At 39.6% G+C, this 21,137-nt stretch overlaps 1 protein-coding gene across 3 annotated transcripts in view; it reads right to left on the reverse strand.

Moving 5' to 3' along the window:
• Nucleotides 1-21,024, reverse strand: part of tep1 (telomerase-associated protein 1) — a 33,486-nt gene extending 12,462 nt beyond the window's left edge. Inside the window, exons 1-37 of one of the 3 annotated variants that reach the window (XM_050032768.1) lie at nt 20,844-21,024; nt 19,573-20,087; nt 19,236-19,427; nt 19,012-19,161; nt 18,164-18,328; nt 17,940-18,077; nt 17,591-17,662; nt 15,991-16,115; nt 15,130-15,287; nt 14,455-14,564; nt 14,182-14,260; nt 12,232-12,424; nt 11,558-11,831; nt 11,278-11,430; nt 10,971-11,042; nt 10,009-10,130; nt 9,638-9,703; nt 8,202-8,345; nt 7,777-8,068; nt 6,894-7,015; nt 6,587-6,700; nt 6,280-6,397; nt 5,902-6,090; nt 5,332-5,522; nt 5,096-5,237; nt 4,647-4,826; nt 4,391-4,483; nt 3,353-3,488; nt 3,075-3,234; nt 2,521-2,654; nt 2,338-2,426; nt 1,985-2,099; nt 1,772-1,798; nt 1,476-1,686; nt 1,123-1,243; nt 352-476; nt 152-251 (exon numbers count right to left, since the gene is read on the reverse strand). In XM_050032768.1, coding sequence (XP_049888725.1) covers nt 152-251; nt 352-476; nt 1,123-1,243; nt 1,476-1,686; nt 1,772-1,798; nt 1,985-2,099; nt 2,338-2,426; nt 2,521-2,654; nt 3,075-3,234; nt 3,353-3,488; nt 4,391-4,483; nt 4,647-4,826; nt 5,096-5,237; nt 5,332-5,522; nt 5,902-6,090; nt 6,280-6,397; nt 6,587-6,700; nt 6,894-7,015; nt 7,777-8,068; nt 8,202-8,345; nt 9,638-9,703; nt 10,009-10,130; nt 10,971-11,042; nt 11,278-11,430; nt 11,558-11,831; nt 12,232-12,424; nt 14,182-14,260; nt 14,455-14,564; nt 15,130-15,287; nt 15,991-16,115; nt 17,591-17,662; nt 17,940-18,077; nt 18,164-18,328; nt 19,012-19,161; nt 19,236-19,427; nt 19,573-20,085 — 5,385 coding nt within the window. In that variant the 5' untranslated portion in view covers nt 20,086-20,087; nt 20,844-21,024. Of the gene's footprint in view, nt 1-151; nt 252-351; nt 477-1,122; nt 1,244-1,475; nt 1,687-1,771; nt 1,799-1,984; nt 2,100-2,337; nt 2,427-2,520; nt 2,655-3,074; nt 3,235-3,352; nt 3,489-4,390; nt 4,484-4,646; nt 4,827-5,095; nt 5,238-5,331; nt 5,523-5,901; nt 6,091-6,279; nt 6,398-6,586; nt 6,701-6,893; nt 7,016-7,776; nt 8,069-8,201; nt 8,346-9,637; nt 9,704-10,008; nt 10,131-10,970; nt 11,043-11,277; nt 11,431-11,557; nt 11,832-12,231; nt 12,425-14,181; nt 14,261-14,454; nt 14,565-15,129; nt 15,288-15,990; nt 16,116-17,590; nt 17,663-17,939; nt 18,078-18,163; nt 18,329-19,011; nt 19,162-19,235; nt 19,431-19,572; nt 20,091-20,843 lie in introns of all 3 variants that reach the window. The other 2 variants (XM_050032765.1, XM_050032766.1) reach the window with 2 other exon arrangements.
• Nucleotides 21,025-21,137: the final 113 nt, after the last annotated feature.

Consider the following 21,137-nt stretch of genomic DNA (forward strand, 5'->3'; position numbering starts at 1 on the left):
AGCTACCCTTTAGCTGCAACAAAGTGTTTTCTAGTCTTTCCGTAACACATATGATATAAAAAATAAAAAACAGAATAAAGAAACACAAACACTAGAAAACAAAGAACTGACTTTGCAAACAAAAGTTAAATGTGATTTGTTTGAGACTAACTTTCAGCATGAAATCCAGAGACACAGTTGCCAGGTGCTTCCTGTCTGCAGTGATATCACTTGCTGTTATCACATTAGTGTGGCCCTCAATCAGAGCAGTCCTACAAGCAGAAGAAACACCAGTCAGTGAATTCAAGCATTATTAGCTGGTATTATTCAACAGGATTAGGATATTCATACAGTCTGAAATTCTCCTCTCACCTGCAGCCATTCCCAATGTCCCAGATTTCTATTCGTCCATCATAGGAGGTGGTGGCAAGACGTCCATCCTTTAGAAAGACACAGCTCGAGATGCCGTCACAGCTGCTCACAAGCGACTTCACTTCCTGTTCACAGCCAGGAGATAGAGTTCATATTAGACATTTTTCTCGTTTTTTCCCAGCATGTGTGACAATTGAACATTATTTTTTCTCAGTTATAATTAGTGTGTTTATATGTAAAAAAAATCACTTTCTGCAGGAATGTATTTATGAAACCTGATTTCTATGAACGGGTGAAAAGGATGGGAAAAAATAACATTTTTAGCTTGATTTCTCCTGGAGACGAGCTTTTACTCTGGTATTTACATATGTGCTTGTACACACAACTTATGAAAGACAAGTAAATCATCACTGTGACAGCAAAACACCAGCAAAGACAGAGAACTCAGTTTGGGTTGGGGAGAAATCCGATTCCTGATCTGCTGCATGTACACTTGAGTTTTTTTAGTAACCAGAGTACTACAGTGCATAAGTGTTGTCGGTTATTATATGCAACCTGATTTCTTATGTGCTTGTAAATGTTCTCAATGTGAACTGAAAATAAATAATGCATAGACATTTGAGCCCTATGATTTGTCAGGATTGCTAGGCTTAATAGAAACCATGAACACAAACCACCCATTAGGCCTTAAAATGTGCAACATAAAAGTGACACAATGAAGAACATGACGGCAGAAAACAAAAACATTCCTATTGGAAAATTTGTCTGTACCTGTCCGGTCTGTGTGTTGATGAAATGCAGTATTCCTTGTCCAGTACCAACCACCATCAGTTCTTCATCCGAGCTCACAACCAAACAGGTCGGTTCAGAAGGGAAGGTCGACACAAGCTCACTGGGATAAAACACAAGACCATCATCACATTCATATATCAATATGGAGTCAAACACTCAACATACAAAGTTATGAGGACAAAAAAATTTCTAACCTGAAGATATTTTACATTTGACTGAACTCAAAAAAAGCTGTTGGCTTAAAGGGATGGAAAAATAATGATGACTGACAGTGGATTTAGGAAACACCTATAACGCACCTCCTCTATCCACCTTGCAGACAACCTGCTTACCTGGTCTCCTGAAGCATCTGATTGTCATTGTTCAGCCACTCAACTACCCGGGCCCCTCCTTCTCCCACCAGGCCTTGGGCCCAGGTGTGAGCAGAGGTCTCAGCAGGCTCGTTGAGGGCTTGCTGAATGAAAAGAGCCGGCCAGGAGGAGAGCAAGGGGCTGTGACGCCGCAGGAAACTTCGGCAGTCTTCTAGACGACCCTGGAAACCAACTGAGAGCACAAAGTGAAACTTGTATGAGGAAGGAATAAAACATACTTGGCAGGAATATGCGAGTTATGTATTTTCAGCACTTACATGAGGTTGCAGACTTCGGCATGTTATCTACAGGAAATGCACAATGTCACAAGATGCAAATGTTAGAATTTTTCGTAACAGTCATCATTTATCAAGGGAAGGTTTGCTGAGTAAACCTGCCCTTGATACATTTTTATTTCAATCAGGTGCACATATTAGGGAATAAATGGAGAACCATCCAAAAGCAGCCACAGCATCATCACGCATACTCACCATACAAGCTGTAGGTCTCCAGAAGGTGGTGCAAGAAGCCATGGCGCACATTAGCATACAGGAAGTAGTAGCTGGAGAGTAGGGAATGAAGCGCCTCCAGCTGGCCACTTTGAATCTGACCAAAGCCAAATAAAAGCAGCCAGACATTAAAATCTTAAGTGAATATCATGTGTAACTGTGGTTCTCTGAATGATTTTTTTTTACCAAGATGTATTAAATTTCTCTATCTGAGCTTATTGTCCTAACTGAGCATTTTGTTTGGCCCCAAACCTGTTTAAACATCAACAAATTCCTGATCAGGACTGACGTACTATAGCATTTTATGTTATGGGTGGTGATGGGAGATGACTAACCAGTTTGGAAGGCAGGTGCAAGACAGAGTTGGCCTCACAGTTAATGAAGGTATCTGTGCCCTGTGGGTCGGCTAGTGTCCACAAATGTGCTGTATAGAGAGAAAGTATAGTGACATAAGACTAATTTAAACACACAGGGACCAATACTCATACTGTAAGAAGAACAGATTGTGTGTACATTACCTGCTAGTACAAGGTGAGCTCTGGTTCTGTCATGTTCTGTTGGTAGGAGAAAGTCCTCAAAGGCCCTCTTTACCTCTGGATTGGTTAGAACCAGCATGTCGTCAGTGTTGTGGCAATGAGACGAACCGATCAGACTGCAGGTAGGAAATCCAAATGGGTTTAATAATTCTTCTCCGTTAGGATTTTTATCTATAATGCTACATTAAACAGTTTTCTCCAGATGTGTATTCCCTCTAACATGGAGGAAATCTAAAAGCAAAAAATCTATATAAATCTTTGAAACAGTGATCAAATACTAATGATTTTGTGCATTTCATTTTAGTGAAAAGTGCAAAATATATTGGAAACATAAAAAATGACCAGCTAGAATAAAATAAACTAACATGACTGCAAATGATAGCACAGGAGAGTCTAGATAAAAACAGAACCTTAGTGTGGTGACTAGGTGCAAGGACACTTTGACGTGTGGTCATTGCATCGGCATGTCAGAGATGAATTTTCACAAGCAAGTAGCATTTCTACTTCTTGGATTTGCACTCATATGGGTTTCATACCTTTGTAAACTCTGTACCATACGGGTGAAAGTTGCCAGGGGAATGCGTCCTTTGGGCTTCCTGGACAGATGCAGAACTTCCTGCCATGTGACCTGACTGTCCCGTGAGGATAGGTCATTGCACGTGTTCAGTACAGAGTACAAGTCTCTTTCCCTCAGGCCTGTCGACAGTTGAGCAAATTACCACTTCGGTTATAATATCCCTTTAAATAATCTGGCACTCAGTGTATTGCACTTCCAACCAATTTACCAAATCTAAAAAAGCTTAAATCATCTTACCGGTGGTGCAGACAGTGAGTGCTGCTAGGGCCCAGCGGAGTCCCAGCATGCCTCGGTACTGCAAGCAGAGTCTGTCCAGGCTGTAATGCACCAACTGGCTCAGAGACTGAGGCAAGCCCTGGAGGCTCTCCTTCAACTAAGATACAAAGACAAAGCACATTGTAATCAACAAGTTGAAAATCATGTGCATGCATCAAGATTAAATGGTAGCAGGGTTATCTAACATTTCAAGGAAGATTAGCAACATAATCAATCGTCTGCTTGGAGGAAAAGCCCACAGACATATTCAATAACAGTGGATTAAAAGTAAATATTGACAAAATAAATACAGTATATTGCTTCTTTTTAACATTCATGATGTCACCAGCTGTCATGCACTATACATTGCGTCATTTGTACCCATGCTAGCAGCAGGGTTCCTAGGTCTACCAGTGCATAATTTGGTCAGCCCACCATAATGGTAGATATCTCAAAAACTATTAGGAAGATTGCCATGAAATTTCACATGTTAAGGTCCCTGGAGGATTAATTTTTAATGACCGTAGTGATCATCTGACTTCCACCAACAGGTTTACCTGACCTGCATGAGGTTGACACTTTGGTACACGCAATTTATTGTCCCCTTAGGATGACTTTGTTCCCCCTGAACTTTCATTTAGCGCCATCGTCGTGTCAAAATCTCATTTTGTCTGATATTTTTATGTAGGTACTAATATGTTATGATCAACTGTATCTGCAAAACTAATGGCATTCCCATTGGCCTCAGTTCTACTTTGTGTGTAGTGCTTATTAGGATATGTCTGCATGCTAACACAAAATACCTGCTAAATCATCATACTGTTATTATCATTATGAGAATGCCATTGTGCTGGTTTTAATATTGTCATTAACTTTTCTATGTCTATCTATCAGCTTCTTTACTGGTGTTACATATTGTAAGAAGGTTTCACGTAAGCATCCACCCATACATATCATTGCTACATCCAACCCTGGAAATATAACCTGTTGTGGAAGTGTCTAAAGAAAGTGATATCAAACCTTGTCAAAGGAGGCAAAGTTTCTCAGGTCTTCACAGGCCAGGTGCAGGTAGAGAGGACTCACTGCTCCCTTCTTCATTATTAGCATCTGGAGCTGGATGTGCAGATACAACACAGTTTTAGGAAAAAATAAAACATTAAAGAATATAAAGCAAACTGGTGAGTATCAAAAGCAAAATTTGGAGATTTGCAACTGCCAGAATTCACAAAAAATGTGAACTCTGTGATGTCTACGGTGCAAAAGAGATTAGAAGAACCTGATTGTTGAATGCAGAGTCACTGAGTTTCTTCCCGAAGGTGTCCAGTCCCTTCTGAACTATCTCCTTTCGGTCCAGCATGGTAAGCTGTCCCAGGGCAAACAGGACAGTACCTTTTTTCTTGGCCAGGATTTGTAACAGTGCCGCTTTGGTTGGGATGCTCACTACCAAACAAACACCCTGGCAACAAAAAGAGAATATGAGTTTTACTGTCACAGATAAATGTCTAAAAACAAAGCATCCAGTGTAGAAATATTTTTTGTCCTGCATCCAAACCACGTTTTGTGTCATTACATGTCAACTGAAATAATAAAATGTCTCTGCTCTGAGACTGTAGACATGTCAGCTACTTTATGCAGACGAGTATAAAACTTAAAATTCAGACCTATCATTACGAGCTCATACGGATCGACATTTTGGCAGTTTGAAGTAACGACATTGTAACTGACCTGTGGAAGCTGCTGTGGGATCCACTCAGAGCTCAGCTGCCCTTTGCCATCTTGGACAAGATCAACCCCATCAATCAGCAGCACCAGAGGTTTATTCTTCTTCTTGTCACTCAATTTGGAGTGAAACTCCAACAGCAAATCCCTGTGAGAAAAAAAGGAAAAGTCAATAGCTTCTAGAGCACTGACAATATGATGCACCTTTAAACTATTTAGAGGATGATTGAAAATCTATCTACTTGTAAGAATGGGACAGAGGAGACTCCTCCTCCTCAGTATCTTTTATCTTCCTCAGCCCCTGAACAAGGCACTGAAGCAGGTTCTCCACAGAGCGTGCTGAATGGCTGGCAGCTGTAGAGTAGGAGATGACATCACAGACAAGTTTTTTTCTGGACTTTACTCCCGTCCTGAGTGCATCTGCTAGAGCAGCCTGTGTGGAGAGAGACAAATATGGGTAGCAATGTTTCCCATGTTGAGAATTTACACACAGTAGCCAGTTTATAAGGTACACCTGGCTAAAACTAATTCAGTGTAATACAACAGACCTGTCCTTTAAGGCAGGTTAAATTACAATGTTTGCCAGAAAAAAATTAAAAATCTGGTTCCAGCTTCTCTGTTGTAAGGAGTTAGTAAATTTAATCTTGGTGATTTGGACTCTTGGTCAGACAAAATCAGACATTTTAAGATGTCATCTTTGGTTTACAGAAATTTTTTTTATCAGTCTCCTGACATTTCATCAAACAAATGATCAATCTGAATGTAAACATGTCATAAACAGGTCAGAATTCCCAATTTCGTAATAAATTTACCATGAAGACAGTTTTGCCTTCTCCAGGTCCTCCCTCCACCACCATCATTCCCCCTTTGGTCTGGGCCTGCTCCACCATCTCAACAGCCGCTGACAGCAGCTTTGCCCTGCCAAAGAACTGCCTCTGCAGCGACCCCTGGTGCACCTCCTGCTCCATCACATCAGACACAGCCCCAGCCTCCTCATCCTCCTGCCATACAGAGAATAATGAAGTGTTCATTCATAATCTACTGTGTGTTAGTTTTGTTGACAAACTGCACTCCCAAAAAACTTGTAGGGTGGTATTGCTACTTTGACTTCTTCCATCGCTGGTTTTTACAAAGTTAACTTTGGTTTATGATTTTGAAATAAAATTATTTTAATCATCAGATTGACTAACTTCCACAAACTGCTTTACTACAGCCATCCACAGGTCTTCCAGTACAGCCCTTCCAAAGTCCTCCAGATTTTTCAGATATGGTTTCCCCTCCACAACGCCTCCCCACTCACACGAGTAACTATGACAGGAAAAACAGAGAAGTAGGCTCCGGACTTAAAACTGTGTTTTATTGGTTTAATTTCAGAATGCTGTATGCCAGTTTTTCAAAAAAATATTCCACTTTACCAGTAAATACTGAAAAAACAAAGATGTAACAAATACTACTTTTAAAGTAAAAGTCTTAAATGATAAGACAGAGACGACTCACTTTTCAGTGACCTTGACTTCACTGGCCCTTATCCATCTCTTCAGAGAGGCCATTTTAGACTCAGCCTCCTTTGATTCAGGAACAAAGTCAGACTTCCAAGCCACTGGAACTGATCTGAGAAACAACAGAGGAAAATGGAATTAAAACATAAAATACTTTCAGCAAACTGTGCACACACATTACAGCATTGGAAACAACTTAATGGATCAAATACTTTACAAAAACATCCCATGCCTCTTTTGGAAATGAAGTGGATGAAGAGAAAAGTATAGACAAATTGTGATGTGTGAATGTGAGTATGGATTACTTGATGATGTTTGGATCTCTGAAGTAGCAGAACATTCTCTGTTGTGCCGCGTCGGGGTAAAGAGCCTGGAACTGACGGATCTCCATCTCTGTGATGGACAGGGCTGCCGGGGCTGATGCCAGCTACACACAGAGACAAAAAAAAAAGCTTTCTTTCAATATTTTAAAGAATATCCTAAATTTAAATTCACATCTAAAAACAAACACCATTGTCTTTTAATTTAAAGTGTTAAAGGTAGTTTGATTTTTGACATCCTATTTCACAAAATCACCAAAAAGTACAATAACGTAATGGTTTCTTTACCAGTCGCTGACAATTCTACCTTTATACAATCATTTTTCAATTTCTGACTGCAACCTCTTTTCCTGTTTACATTTCTGGATACTAACTGTACCATATTTTCTAATTATCAACTGAAATATAATAAAGGTGATTAGTTTTACAACACAGCAACAAAGACTTGCATTAGGAAACTTTCACTGACTAAATTTGAATCCTACAAATGCAGTAAATAACAGATCATTTAATGCCCCATCAAGATTGCAGAGTAGCAAATTTTTCTTATATCAATCCTAATTGTTCATTTTATGTCCTACATTAGATTTTACTGACTTGTAGCAAGCTTGACTGATATCATTTCATTTAAAAGATGGGACAAATCTCCTTTAACCCAACAGTGCAGTGTGAGAAGCTTTTTCAGTTATTAGATTAGAGTTGAATTTTCTGTTTGTGCTGCACTTCCCTGGAGAATTTAGGTGAGCCATTTTTAATCCCAATCCCAATCCCAATCCCAATAAAACAGGTTCTTACACAGAAGCACATTGTGTACACAGCTTTACTTAATAATTCTTTAACTTTAGGATATCATGATAAAAAGTCTTACCCAGCTGTACTGTGGCAGATTGGGGAGGACAGGTCTGGGTGGCACCAGGCCGTACCTCTCCCCCAGGATCGCTACCATCATCTGGCTGCGACACACCTCTGAAAGGCACAGCGCTGTAGCCCGCTCTGATTCCTCCTCTGTCACACCCCAACGCAGCTCCACCTCCTGCAGATAGAGGCAGTGTGATGCAGCACGACGCCGGAGCTCCGGGAACACGCTCCGCACCAAGATGTCACGCTCAGCGTGCATGTCCCTGAAGGTGGAGGAGACAAACACACGCACACCTCGCCACCTGGTGACAGAGGAGAGTGTTAGTGTTAAACTAGCAAGGAAAATGTGGGAAAAAAGAAATGTCTCCCTTCAACCATAAGCATCAAATTAGAAAACTGCTCAGAAATGCCTGTTTGACACTAAATAAAATTTACCCTAACTTGGGGCTGGCTGGTATTGGGATGACATCGTTTGTGCTCTGAGGCCCTTTAGCTCCCGCTGGTGGCAGGATGTTGTACAGTTTGTCTAAATGCTCCACATGGTCCAGCAGCCTGGACGATCCTCGTTCTGCCACAAACCTGGTCACATAATTGAAGAAACAGTTATACATCATGGAAAATACACTTTTTGCTTCCTTGATGGAAGTTAGATGTGAAGATCAATACCACTCTCATTTCTGTAGGATAAATATAAGGCTACAGCCAGCAGCTGGTTACTTTGGCTTAGCATAAAGACTTGTAGCAGAGGGAAAGAGCTCGCCTTGCTCTGTCCATGTATAACAACATCCACCTACCAGCCACTCTAAAACTCACCAATTTACATGTTAAATCTTGTTTGTTTAGTTCATACAAAACTGAAGTGTAAAAATGACAATTTGCTCTTTTACTGGGGGACCAAGTACCAGACTATTTCTTGGTAAGGACCAGTGACATAATGGTCATTAGTGTGAATACTGATTCAGCATTCACACTATTGTTCTTCAAATCATTAGTAGTGTGAATGCTGACTCAGAATCCCCACTTAAGCAATAGAGCTTGCGGTTTCTGAATTTTCTGCCTAAAAGCAACAAGACAGCCCTTCCACCTATCTCATCCGCTGTTTATTTCAATTCATATCTTGAGAAGAACTGTGAATGTGAAGACTCCTAAAAAATGTGTTATTTTTAACTTTTTCCAACCAAAATGACACCTCTACATTCTCAGCATAGTCTTGGGGTGCCCAAAGTGAAAAGTTTTCAGCAATAAATCTAATAGTTTTTGACCTTAGATATCTTTTTCAAAGAGTGCATATCTGTTTTATCAGCATCTCAATCCAACAATGACTTGGCATTTTTCATGCCCCGCATACAGACACAGAGGCAATCTGATTAGCTGATGAGATGTCTATCACTTTTTGGCTGTTTCTGATTGGTGCATCTGTCTGTTTGTGCTGGATTTTTAAAATAAAAGTCCCTTGATGGTAATATGATCAAATCTAAAATCTTTTTTTAAATTTTCAGTGGTTGCAGTTAATTTAGAAAAACTTCAAATCCTAAATCTATTTTAGGTAATTTAGGTAATGCCGTTCAGCTTCCAACAGTGCCAGTTTTACAAGTCAATTTCTAGGTTTTTCAGCAGTGAGGTGTAATGCATTTGCCTGAATGTAATGCAACAATTTTCAGGCAATTAATTTTACATTTCTGCATATATAGTAATGATTTGTGACATATTTCCGCTATCAGCATTCACACGCATTTTTGTCAGGAAATGCATTTTCAAGTGATCATGCAGACTTTGCACAGATTAAAGTGCCATCGAGCTTCACATTTCTTACACACATATAAATCATGTAAATCTGTTTTTGGATTAAAAGAAGCAACCAGACGTTTTACCTCAGCAATTGTTCACTGAAGCCTGACAGCTTCACGTAGTTCCTGTCAGGGGTGAACTCTGACTCTCTGCAAGTAGAGAAACAAACAATAAATGTATTCAGGTGAGAAACAGGAAGGGAAGGAGAAACCAGCGGAAAGCTAAATGTTAGTGAATTTTGTTTGTGGCTATAAATATGTCTACATTACTGTACATATTTGCAAACAACCTAATATTAAAAAGGACCTGTTTATGCTGAGAAAATGTTAGAAAACATAGATGGTAATTTTATTAATGGTCCACCTGTGACTGGTTTGATTGCGACTATAGCTTTTCAATGCTGTCTGTGAGATAGAGGAGTACCAGCAGCTACAGCAGCAAATTGGAGCATTACCGTTGTGACAAGAAGATTTGCACCACGAGGGCTTTGTTGTTTATTTCCTTCCTGTAGCTGTTGATGGCCCACTCGACTTCATGATTGACCCAGTAGTCAGTCAGCACGATGATGTTGTCCACCTGAGATACAAAGCATGTGAGGTCAAGGATCAAAAGGATGCATCTTGTGCTGTCAACTGAAGTACTTCACTTTTAATCAACAAAGCGTGTCATTGATGTTAAACACCTGAAACTCAGGTAATGGCTCAGCAAATACCAATAAATTGCAGAGCCACAGTCAGTTTCACACCAGATTTCCAGTCCAAATTAAGCCAGAAGGAAGGACTGTAATGGCTGATGCAATTCTGAAACTTGTGTCCGGTGCAGGCAAAGATAATTATGACTAAGTGTGTCTTGTTTTTTAGAGCTGCTGTTTGCGTGTGGTTAAGCTGGAGGGAGGAGGGGGGATCCCAACAACATTTTATTATATGTAACAGCAGAGGGAAGGTTAAGGTTAACTTTATTAAGTTCTGTCTGTGTGCTCATATTTGAAGTTTATTTTACAGTAATATTGAAATCACTTAAATATCTTGTTTATTGGCACAGATGTTAATTGTAAAAGCTCAAAAACATAGGAAGAGACCACAGATAAAAATGAAAAATAAAAAAACTACAGGTGGTGTAAGTAATGGAACATGTAAACCTCTAAACTTCAACTACCCTTTTCTTTCCTAATAACATCCTGCGAGCCAGTTTTATTAGGTGCTTCAGATCTATTAAATCTACATTTTTTAGAAACCACAGCAATGCTTCCTTACACCACTTACAACTCTCTGCTAGCTATAAACCCGTCTAAAGATTTTTGTTGATTCACCATAGAGACTTTGAGGTGTTTTAACATTTGTTGTGTAAGCACTTATTATGCAAGAAAAAAAATAACTTTGACTCTCCCCTATCAAAACAAACTACACATGTACTAACCTTGTCTTTCTTGGTGAGCATTCTGGAGAAGCAGCGGTTGTCTCTGTCTTCATGTGATATGCCTGAACATGCCTGTGAATGAAAAGTATTTAAGTGAAGTAGTAAGTAAATGTAGTAAAATATATAAAGGCAAATTTAATGAGCAGAAACCCCCTCCACAAGCACAGCTGATATGTTATTTTACGAATACAGTCAAACAATTCAGTTGTGCCCATTTTTCTCTGATCGTTCTACATAGAAGTTAAAATGAATGCTGGTATGAAATTACATTAAACACAAGAAGGGTGCCATGGGAAAAGGCCCTGACCTTTATTTGCTTTATCACACTCCTGACATTATCCAAGAGAACATCAGACTTCAGCTCAATTTCTTGACTGTGACTCCAATCAATTAAGCAGAGCTGACTGTCCTCGGCGCTGCTGACAACCATCAGAGAGAGCAAAACTGCGATCTCCGTAATCTGAGAGAATGGGAATAAAAACGGGGAGACAACTGCGTTAGCGTTGTGTGATTCAGACTTAGCCACATAAAGTCGTATGTCAGTCTTCCTTTGTGTTATTGCCAATTAGAAGGAAACAGGCCCTTACAGAAGGAGTGAGCTTGTCCTCCTGCTTTTTCTTCTTCCTTCTCCTCCCGCTCTCCTCTTCTTCCTCATCTTCCTCATCGTTTTTTTGCTCAGGGTCTGGTGGAAGGCAGAAGTCCTGTTTCTTACACCAATCTTCATCAGCCCTCAAGTTAGAGGAGAGAACGATAATAGTCCGTCCAGGGAGCGGGGGCACATTGTAACGACAGGAGAGCTGAACTGCCGTCTCCAGAGCTTTGCGGTAACGGTCCAACAGAGCGACAGTGAACTGCTTCTGACTGGATGCACAGATACAGAAAATTACATTATATAACTCAGTATGCTTTTTTTCAATACATGCAGATGCCAAAAAAACTTGGCTGCATCGTTGGTGTAAAGAAGTTTTGTTGTGATGTTTTGCATTCTCCTAATATCACTTGTCAGGCTGTATCTGCTTCTCAGTATTGTCTTCTATCTAATATTTTCTGTTCAAGCTCACTGCTCAAGCTACCTAACAAACTGTTTTTTGTTTATTTCAACCTGCTGTTGTTTCTCTCACCTCCTGTACACCAGAAATACTTAGCTCAGTGTTGTATTGGCCACAGACAACAAAAATAATTGTAAGTTTAAATCTAGAATGTAATATATTAAAGAAAATATCTGAAAAAATCTGCTAAAACTCAAAGGACATTGTCATACTTGGCTTTTATGAGCTGGGCCTTCTTCGTTTTGTATAGACGATAGATAAACGGCACTCCAAGCGTCACCCTCATCCGGCTTCTTGGAGCCGTATCCCATTCCAGACGTTTGAAGCGCCTGCTCTTGGGAATCTTATTCAGAATGTCCTTCAGGATCTCTTTAACAGGGGGGAGTGCTTGCTCTGATGCAGAAGCTAGATGACAGAGAGGCAAAGGAGGAGTTAGTGTGGGTTTTCTTTGTTGCAATATGTCAGACGTATATTTTATTAAGCAAGTTTAGGCAGATGTAAAATTATCAACAAATTTTGGTTAATCGGGGATGTATGTTAACTTTTTTTTTTTGCACATAGCACTGGTGCTACAGAGGTTGAAAGTAGTATATATATATATATATATATATATATATATATATATATATATATATATAAAGTAGCAGTATAAAAGTATTGAATAAGTAAATTGTAGTTTGAGACTTTTCAAATTCTGTGCTAAGGGGAGTTTAAAAATCATTTTCTATGACCTCTTAAATGAACGTATTACTGAAAAAAATGCAGATATTGTTTTTTAAATATCTTTTATTCATTCATTATTATCATCTATGCACACTACATGGACGCAGGAAGTAGGGTTGCTGAGAGGGCTGTAGCACCTCCTAAAACCAAATATAAAAAAAACATCAAATTATGAAAATGTTTTAACTTAAATGTTTCAGTGTTTCAACTTTCTTACTGGGATACACAGTAGAATATCAATTAATAAATACTGACATATACTGTCTTTCAGGAAGTTGGAAACACTGCCATTTGTAATACACAAACATGGGTAGTTTGTGTCAGAATTTGAGAGCGTTAAAAAATTTCAGAGTTCAGAATTAAAGGTGCTGGGACAAAAAGTGTTAAAACCATCCCTGGTCTCCCCTAAAAAACATCAATTAATAGAAAAGTTTAAACTTGATTTTAAAACTATACTGTTCCCTTTTCTTACTGGGATACAGGCTGTGTGTGTAATAGGCCCACACAACTACTTGGTGATGAAGAGAGAGACTTTGTTTGATCATAAAGCCCAGTGTTACTGTGTAATTCTCTTGTTTAATCGGTGAAGTGTATGAACAATACTGCATACTGGATTCTCAGTGACAGAGTGACAGTGGATTCATGAATGGGTCCAACGCAGGTTATACTGTACGTCTGGTGTATATCGTCACTGTGCTGCATTTTTGTAAACACATCACCAGCATCCAGACGTCGTCTCACCGTCACATGACAGACCACAACTACCAAGTAGCGATGCATTATTGATTCACTTCACACACAAACAAGCACACAAACCCTCACCTCAAGCGGCTCAGTCTCACACAAATGCAGCACAAAGCTGTGTCGTACAGGTGCTTTCGTGGTAATCTCTTTCATCACATAGACCAATTTTTGCATATCACCAGCCCTGTTAATACTGGGTTTTTGTTTAAAATTTAAAGCTAGTCAGTCATATAAAACACTGCTGATATTAAAGGATGAGGCTGGTGTTATCTTAAACTTTTCATATTGTCAACAATCACCATGAAAGAACCATAACAAACAATAATATTGTTAATAATATAATTTCTGACCCGCCTACCCTGACTGTGGCACTTGGGTCCAAGCCCACTGGTTCCAAATCAAATTATCAAAAGCTCAGTGATTTTTTTCTCTTGATCTTACATAATAGTAAATTGAATATTTTGGGGTTCTGGATACAGTTTTGTTCATCTTGCATACTTCTATTGTTCAACAGATTTTGACATTTTTGTTCTACATTAAAAAATAGGGTTCATGACAGGGGTCTCAGCCGTTTCCCAAACACTGATTAAGTGTAATGTGATACCATGTCTTAAAAATGAGCCACCTTGAAGAGGGGTTTCTTTAATACAACTTTCAGTCAAGAGTTTTAGTGCCACTTGGTGTGTATCTCTCACCCAAATCGTTAAGCTCCATGATGACCTTGTAAGCAGCGAGGAATCGGAAGGGAAACTGACGGCTCTGAATAACTGCTTTCTGTAAGCACATCAAAAACACAAAGTTACAGAACTTAATAAACTGCAAATTCAATTACAAAGGAAACATAACAACCAACTGATGAACACAAATGTAACTCTTCCTCTGTTAAAAAACAAACTGTAAACTAAGTGGACTGTAATCTTTATTGTAAGGGTTTAATATTGTACATGCTTCACTCTGTTTGATCTCACCTTATTGGTGAGTCTGCTGAGGATTTTCTTGTGATGAGCCTCACTGATGCCCTTAGTGATCATGTTCCTCAGGTTCCTCAGCATGGCCATGAATGGAAGAGACTTATTGTCTGCACAGTGAAGACATCAATCATCATTACATGTGTGATCATGGACATGTTTGAATATTTATAGGCGTTATGTATGCACATTGAATGTAAAGATGCAACTTATGTCTCATGTTGAGTGTGCTGTACTGGATTTGCGTAACAAGTTTAAATTTAATGTTCTTGTATGGTTTTAAAGTAAGTATTAACTCTGTCTTTGATCCCACATATACCAGTGATTAAGGGCTCTGAAATAAAAATCCTGGAATGAAACTACCAACAGTATTTTTTTCCCATCGTCATGCACTTGGGATTGTTGATACAGTAATTAATTACAGGAATGGTCAATTAAAAGGAGACTTTGCCGATTTTCCACCAGGTCTGTGACACTGCAGTATGAGGAGTGTGTGCAGATAGACAGTTCATTACACGGTTGGGTACTGCTGAAACAGGGTAAAGTCAAAAATCGTTCATCTGCACACACTCCCCACACGTCAGCAACACAGACCTGGTAGAAAATTGGCAAAGTATCCTTTTAAATTAACAACCTGTCATTTTCAAAAGAGTTGTACGTGTGTACTCAGCAGACCTATAAGCTTCTCCCACGTGGCTGCCTTGTTGCCCTCCAGACTGAGCAGCCGTTCCCACGTCTCTGGCTCTTTGAGCTTCATTCGCTTCCCGGCTTTCTCCCTGTCCCACGTGCCCTTCATTCCACTTTGGGTGAAAGCTTTCACGTCAGCTGGGTACCTGGAAGTGACACATTCACATCAAATTTTAAAATGGAAGCAAATGGTAAAGTTACTTGCCCCTAGGACAACAGCGATATCACGATAGGTCTGAAACTGAATCTAACCCTTTTCTCTTTATTCTCCTGTCTACTCATCTATCTTCATATTGTCCAAACAATAAATGAATAAATAGCTAAATGACAGTAAATGCTCAGTTTCTTTTAAATACGGAGCTTAAAGTGGGCCTGTAATAAAGAGATCATCGTTTTTGTCCAGTTAACTGGACTATTGTGCACATTTCTTTATTTATCTTAAAGTTGCAATTGTGTGATTTTGTAAACCCTCCAGAAGACATTTATGCAGTAGATACAAAAGAAAAGTATTTTTACACTTCCTATGAAGACAGCACTTTATGTACATTTGAATTTCCAGTAACAGCTTATTTCAATCCCCCACCCCCCATTTCATACTTATAAACAGTATAAAGACAATCCGTATATGTTTAGAATACACTACAATGTAGTTGTAAGTAGACATCAGGTCTTTTTAAGTGTCTTTTGAGGTAACTGCTTTAACTCCGGCGATGTATTCATTAGTGGTTGCTGGTATATAAACAGATCATTAAAGACAATATGACACAGCTGTAATTATCTGAAATACGTCTACATAGGAGACTGAACGAGCCTCTCTGGGAGTCATTAGTGTGTGAATGTGTGGCTTACTTTCTTCCCAGAATGGCCATAACGTGTTCAGCCGGTTCTTTAATGTGAAGCTTCTTGATCATCTTCTTTATGCTGAACTCACTCTGCTTCTTATCCACCACCACTTTGCTGCCCTCTACCTGCAGCTGTGCACACAGACACAAATAAACCAGTGTTACCCGTGTGATAAGGTTTCTTTTATAACACCAAAAAGTTGGGTCTTGATTTTCAGAATATATATATGTATATATTTTTTAATTAAACTATATGCACAAGACCCATATCTGCATATAGAGATGAATGTGAACAGTACTTATCCCTAGCTAAACCCCACTTCTAAAATTTCTTAAAAGGGTGGGTCCATCTGCATTCTCCTCTGTTTTTCAAATGGAAACTCCCACTTAGCTATTATCAAAAAGCAGTGACATAAGTAAGGGGGTGAACCTTTATTTAATCAGCTGAAACCACGTTGTGATTTAATATTATACTGCAGGTCAAAAGCAGACCATTCAACACCAAACAACCATGTTGGACATTATTTGACAATCCAGAGGCAGATCACATTAATACTGTATTTTCTAGAATTCCACTTCACTGAAACCTTTCAAGGGCTATTTATTTCAACCATAAAAGACATTAACGACTATGTCATTGCAAGCAACTGTGCTGTGATGTACCTCAGAAACACTGAAGAAGCTTTACAAGGAGGTAACTGACAACGATTTAAATTGCAGCCAGCAAAAAAAGCTCCAGTATGTAATTGCTATAATGCATTTTTGGCATAATGTATTGAGTGTTTTTATAGATCTTTAGTCAGTGTATTACCCAAAGTAGATGGTGGTTGGCAGGCTTCCCGTTTGGAGAAGCACTGTACTGCGCAGGACACCACATTAGTTTGGTTTCAAAAGTCACACTATTAGACAAACAAACTAACTGATCAGATTCAGAGGCAACACCAGACCTTGTCTTCTGCAATGTAAAATTACTGTTTCTGTCAAAGGAGTCTGGTGGATGTGGACAGGAGCAGCAGCAAAATGTATTTTAGTCACCTAAAAAATGGACCACCTCAAAAAAAAAATCAACATCAATCTAAGTATATATCATGTTTAGATTATTTTACCTCTTTACCTTGTCCTCAGACAGCCCTTTCAGACAGGGAAATAAAGCCGTTAAATCACCCCTCTGAAAGCCACAAGACTCCAATTTTACCTCTCAGTACACAGAGGTTGCTGGTCTACCGATGCCTTAACCGTTTATTTTGTTTGTTATTGTGCGACTTTCAGAACTAAACTAACATGGCATCTACGGCAGTAGATGGGTTTATATGTAGCAACTTCATCATGAAGAAACCTACATCAGGTCAAGTGGGATAAAGTCTTTAGAGGGGCTTAGGAAAATAGTGTTTTGATGCCAAAGCTACACACCTTGACCATAATTTGAATTTTTAGATATGAATACACAATGAGCACTGCTGGAAAGTATAGAAAGATGTAAAAATCTGAAGATAAAAAATAATAATAATGGAGCCACCCTTTAAGAAAACACTTAATTACATAAGGGAAGCAAAAGATGTAAAAACACCTGTTTAATGACAATAGAAAAGGACTGTATATCGACTTACAAACTTCTCCAGAATAGATGCATCCGATCTGAGCAAGTTTGCCCACTGTTTCAGCTGCTGACCAGTCGGTTTCTGGAAACCAAAGACAGTGTTCATAAAACGAACCATGGAATATCTGAGGTGTTAATTTATTAAAATGAGTCAATTGTGCTAAAATAGAAACTACATAACGTTCCGATCTATTTTTAGTCAAGGTGGTTAAAAGTGTGTGGTTGTCAGTCTTTGATTCTTACCACAGTGAAAGCAGAGAGACACTAATACTGACAAACTGTTTTCTGTCATTTATTAGAAGGGGTAATCAATGTTATTTGGACTAAATGAAAAGGGATCAAAATGAATGCTTCTGTACCTTGGCTTTGCCCCTGTTACGGCTGTGTTTACAGCGGTGTTTGCGTGTGTTGTATTTTGCCAACTGATACTCGTTGAACTGCTTGAACTTGTCAGCCATTGCTTTCTTCAGGCACATTGGCAGGGAGCGGCTGAAGCACTGGAAAAAGACAAAAAAGGTGTTAAGACTGGACAGAAGTGACACATCCAGATTCCATCACGCAGTAGGAACTCACTAGGACTTACTGTGCTGTAGATTCTGACTACTTCCAGCCAATCTGAGGGCAACTGTACAGCAGCACAGAAGTATCTGCGGACATGTGGCTTGGTGGAGGGCTGATTGGCAGCCAGAGCCAATAAGAAGTTTGCTGTGATGCGGATGTTCAGCTCCTGTCGAGTGTAAACTGCAACCTGAATGGTAAAAGAAAAAGCACACTGTACATAACTGATACAAATGATTATAACCCTGTACTGTCTGGAAATGAATCCCACTGGCCTGTTTCTCTGGCAAAAAAGGGTAGCTAATACAATAGTCAACACAAAAAAGGCCACATGCTGGATATACCAGGTTGCAAAAATATTGTACAATGAAATATTTCCTAGTCATCTAATGCAGTTATTCAGAACATCCCAGATCAAACGCAGACCGTTGAACACCCAACAACCATGTTGGATGTGATGTGGCAATCCAGAGGCAGATCACATTAATGTTTTCTGGAGTTCCACTTAACTGAAACCTTTCTAGGACAATTTAATTCAACTATTAAGGACATTACGGAATATGACATTGTGAGCAACTGTGCTGTGATGTACCTCAGAAATAGTGAAGAGGCTTTACAAGGAGATAACTGACAACGATTTAACTTGCAGCCAGCAAAAAAAAGCACCCAATATGTAATTGCTATAATAGCATAATGTCTTAAGTCTTTTTCTGGGTTGATTCATTTGATTGGTTGACAATGATAACAACATCATGAAGTCCCAGTAGGATTGAAATGTTATCAGTTTAGTTAAATGTAGGTTCATGAGCTACAATCCAGTTTGATACAAATAAAAATGCCTTCAAACACATATGCACAGACATGCATACACACCTTGAGAAGAAACTCTGGGTCATGGACAGAAATGTCCTTCGCCAGGTTCATGATCTTGGTCCACACACTGTTCTCTGAGTCCCAATCCTTCTGGCCTGGATTTGTGCTCTTATTCACCAGGGAGCAACACAGCACGTTCAGCAGGAGATACTAAGGAACAGACAAAGAGACAATTAAGTATCTTCACAACACAGAGGAGTTAGAGTCACTCCTACCTCTCCTACCTTTTTATCTTTCAGCTCCTCTTCAATATTCTCATTTCCTCTTTCAATCTCAGCAAACTCCTCCTGTCTGATGACCACAGCTTGTTCCAGTTCCTGGTTACCCAACTCTGTTTCCAGGACAGGTAATTCCATGGTTGTCCCATCAGCAGCATCCTCCTCATCTTCAGGCAAATCATCATCTTCCTCAGAATACTGCTGATGTAGAAGAAGTTACATTAAAACAGTAATACCGTCAAATGGGATGCATCAAATATGGTGTTTGGTAAATATTTTGGATAAGGATGTAATAGCAGCATAAGTAATTTTAAAAAAATTGTCTAAAAAGGCTTTCACATACCACACTTTCTTCAGAAGAGGACAGCATCATTTCAGATGATTCCTCTTTGCCTTCTTCTCCTCTATCATCCCTCTTCTGTTCCCCACCCAGAGCATGATGGAAGGATGAAGGAGGCTGAGCAAAGCGATTAAGTAGAGCACTGCTGGCCAGGGATGTGGAGAGCAGAGACTCATTGGGGACAGATGTAGAAGTGGTGAGGGAAAAAGAGAGAGCAGGTGAATGGCTACTTAGGAGCTTGTTCTCAGTGCTGAGGAGAGGAGAGGTGAGGGAAGGCGAGAGGGAAGATGAGGACAGAAGGGAGGATGAGGTGGATGACAGGCTGGAGGGCTGGAGAGAGGGGCAAGGTTGTGCTGCAAAAAGAGAGCAGGGCTGGGGCGTCAGTGTGGAGGTCTGAGCCAAGAACTTATTCTCCAGACTTGGAGGAGCATAGTTGGAAGACAAACTTCTCCCACATGTGGCCTGCTGCTGACCTCCTTGGGCCACATTAGCCTGCTGCAACGTCAGCGCCCTCATCCCTGCTGACAAACAAATCAATCAGAGGGTCAAAGGCTGTCACAAACACAAACATTAACAATATTAAATGGCAGTGAGTACTGAGACAAGCAACTCAACAGCATTCCTTCGACTGTTTGAACAAGCATTGTACTACTGTAGTAGTGGGTGTGTTGCTCAGTTGAAAGCAGTCATAAAAAGGGAACAAAGTCTGGAAACAATCAGCATACGCCCTGGCAAACTTTTCACAGTTTTTCACTAGATATCAGGAACACCATAATGCATTAAGGATATGCAAAAAATGGTAAAATCCACCAAACAGAAGTATACTTCCCTTAGATTATGGACAAAATGCAAGCAATGCAAAAGCTTGCTGCACACCAAACACTCAGTTTAGGACCAAACTATTTCATTGACAGTAAATGTTAAATAAGTACCAAGAAGTTTCAAGTTGGTCCAGAGCGAAGTTTTTAGTTTACTGCAAGTCCTTTTTTATATGTAATATAATACATGTAATATGTATTCATAAAAAAATGTGACGTCTAAGCGACAAAACTGTGTGTAGAAAAGGCATGCATTTAACTATCAGAAAGCTAATCATATCACTACTAACATTATGACAGCCACTGGATTTAACTGCCCTAAATGAATAGAAGTGAGACATTAATCAGCATTAGTAAAGATGTTTTCTAGTGGCCTGCTTGTTTGTAATGACTCAAGAGTTTTACATAGGTGTGGTGGTTAGCCATGAACGCCTTGATTATGCGCAGAACACTCACCGGAGAAAAACACAGTTTAAACTCCACGGGCAGAGCGATGACTCTGAACAAACGTCTCCTCTTGTGTATTTTATCGCCGTCTGATGCACTGCAGTGTCAGTATCTATTTCTGAAGCCTATAAAGCGAAGTGTGGCTCCTGCTTTCCCGTATATTTCCTCATCCGACCAGCTGCTGGGCTACTGGCTACAGAGCGCTGATTGGTCAGTATTATTGTGTACTTTTTTACCGTAATAGCACATATACGGGTGCCTATCCTAAACTCGTCGAATATTAAGTCGAGTGAAGGCGGGTTT

The sequence above is a fragment of the Epinephelus moara genome, chromosome 21, assembly GCF_006386435.1.
Source record: "Epinephelus moara isolate mb chromosome 21, YSFRI_EMoa_1.0, whole genome shotgun sequence".
Lineage (NCBI taxonomy): Eukaryota > Metazoa > Chordata > Actinopteri > Perciformes > Serranidae > Epinephelus > Epinephelus moara.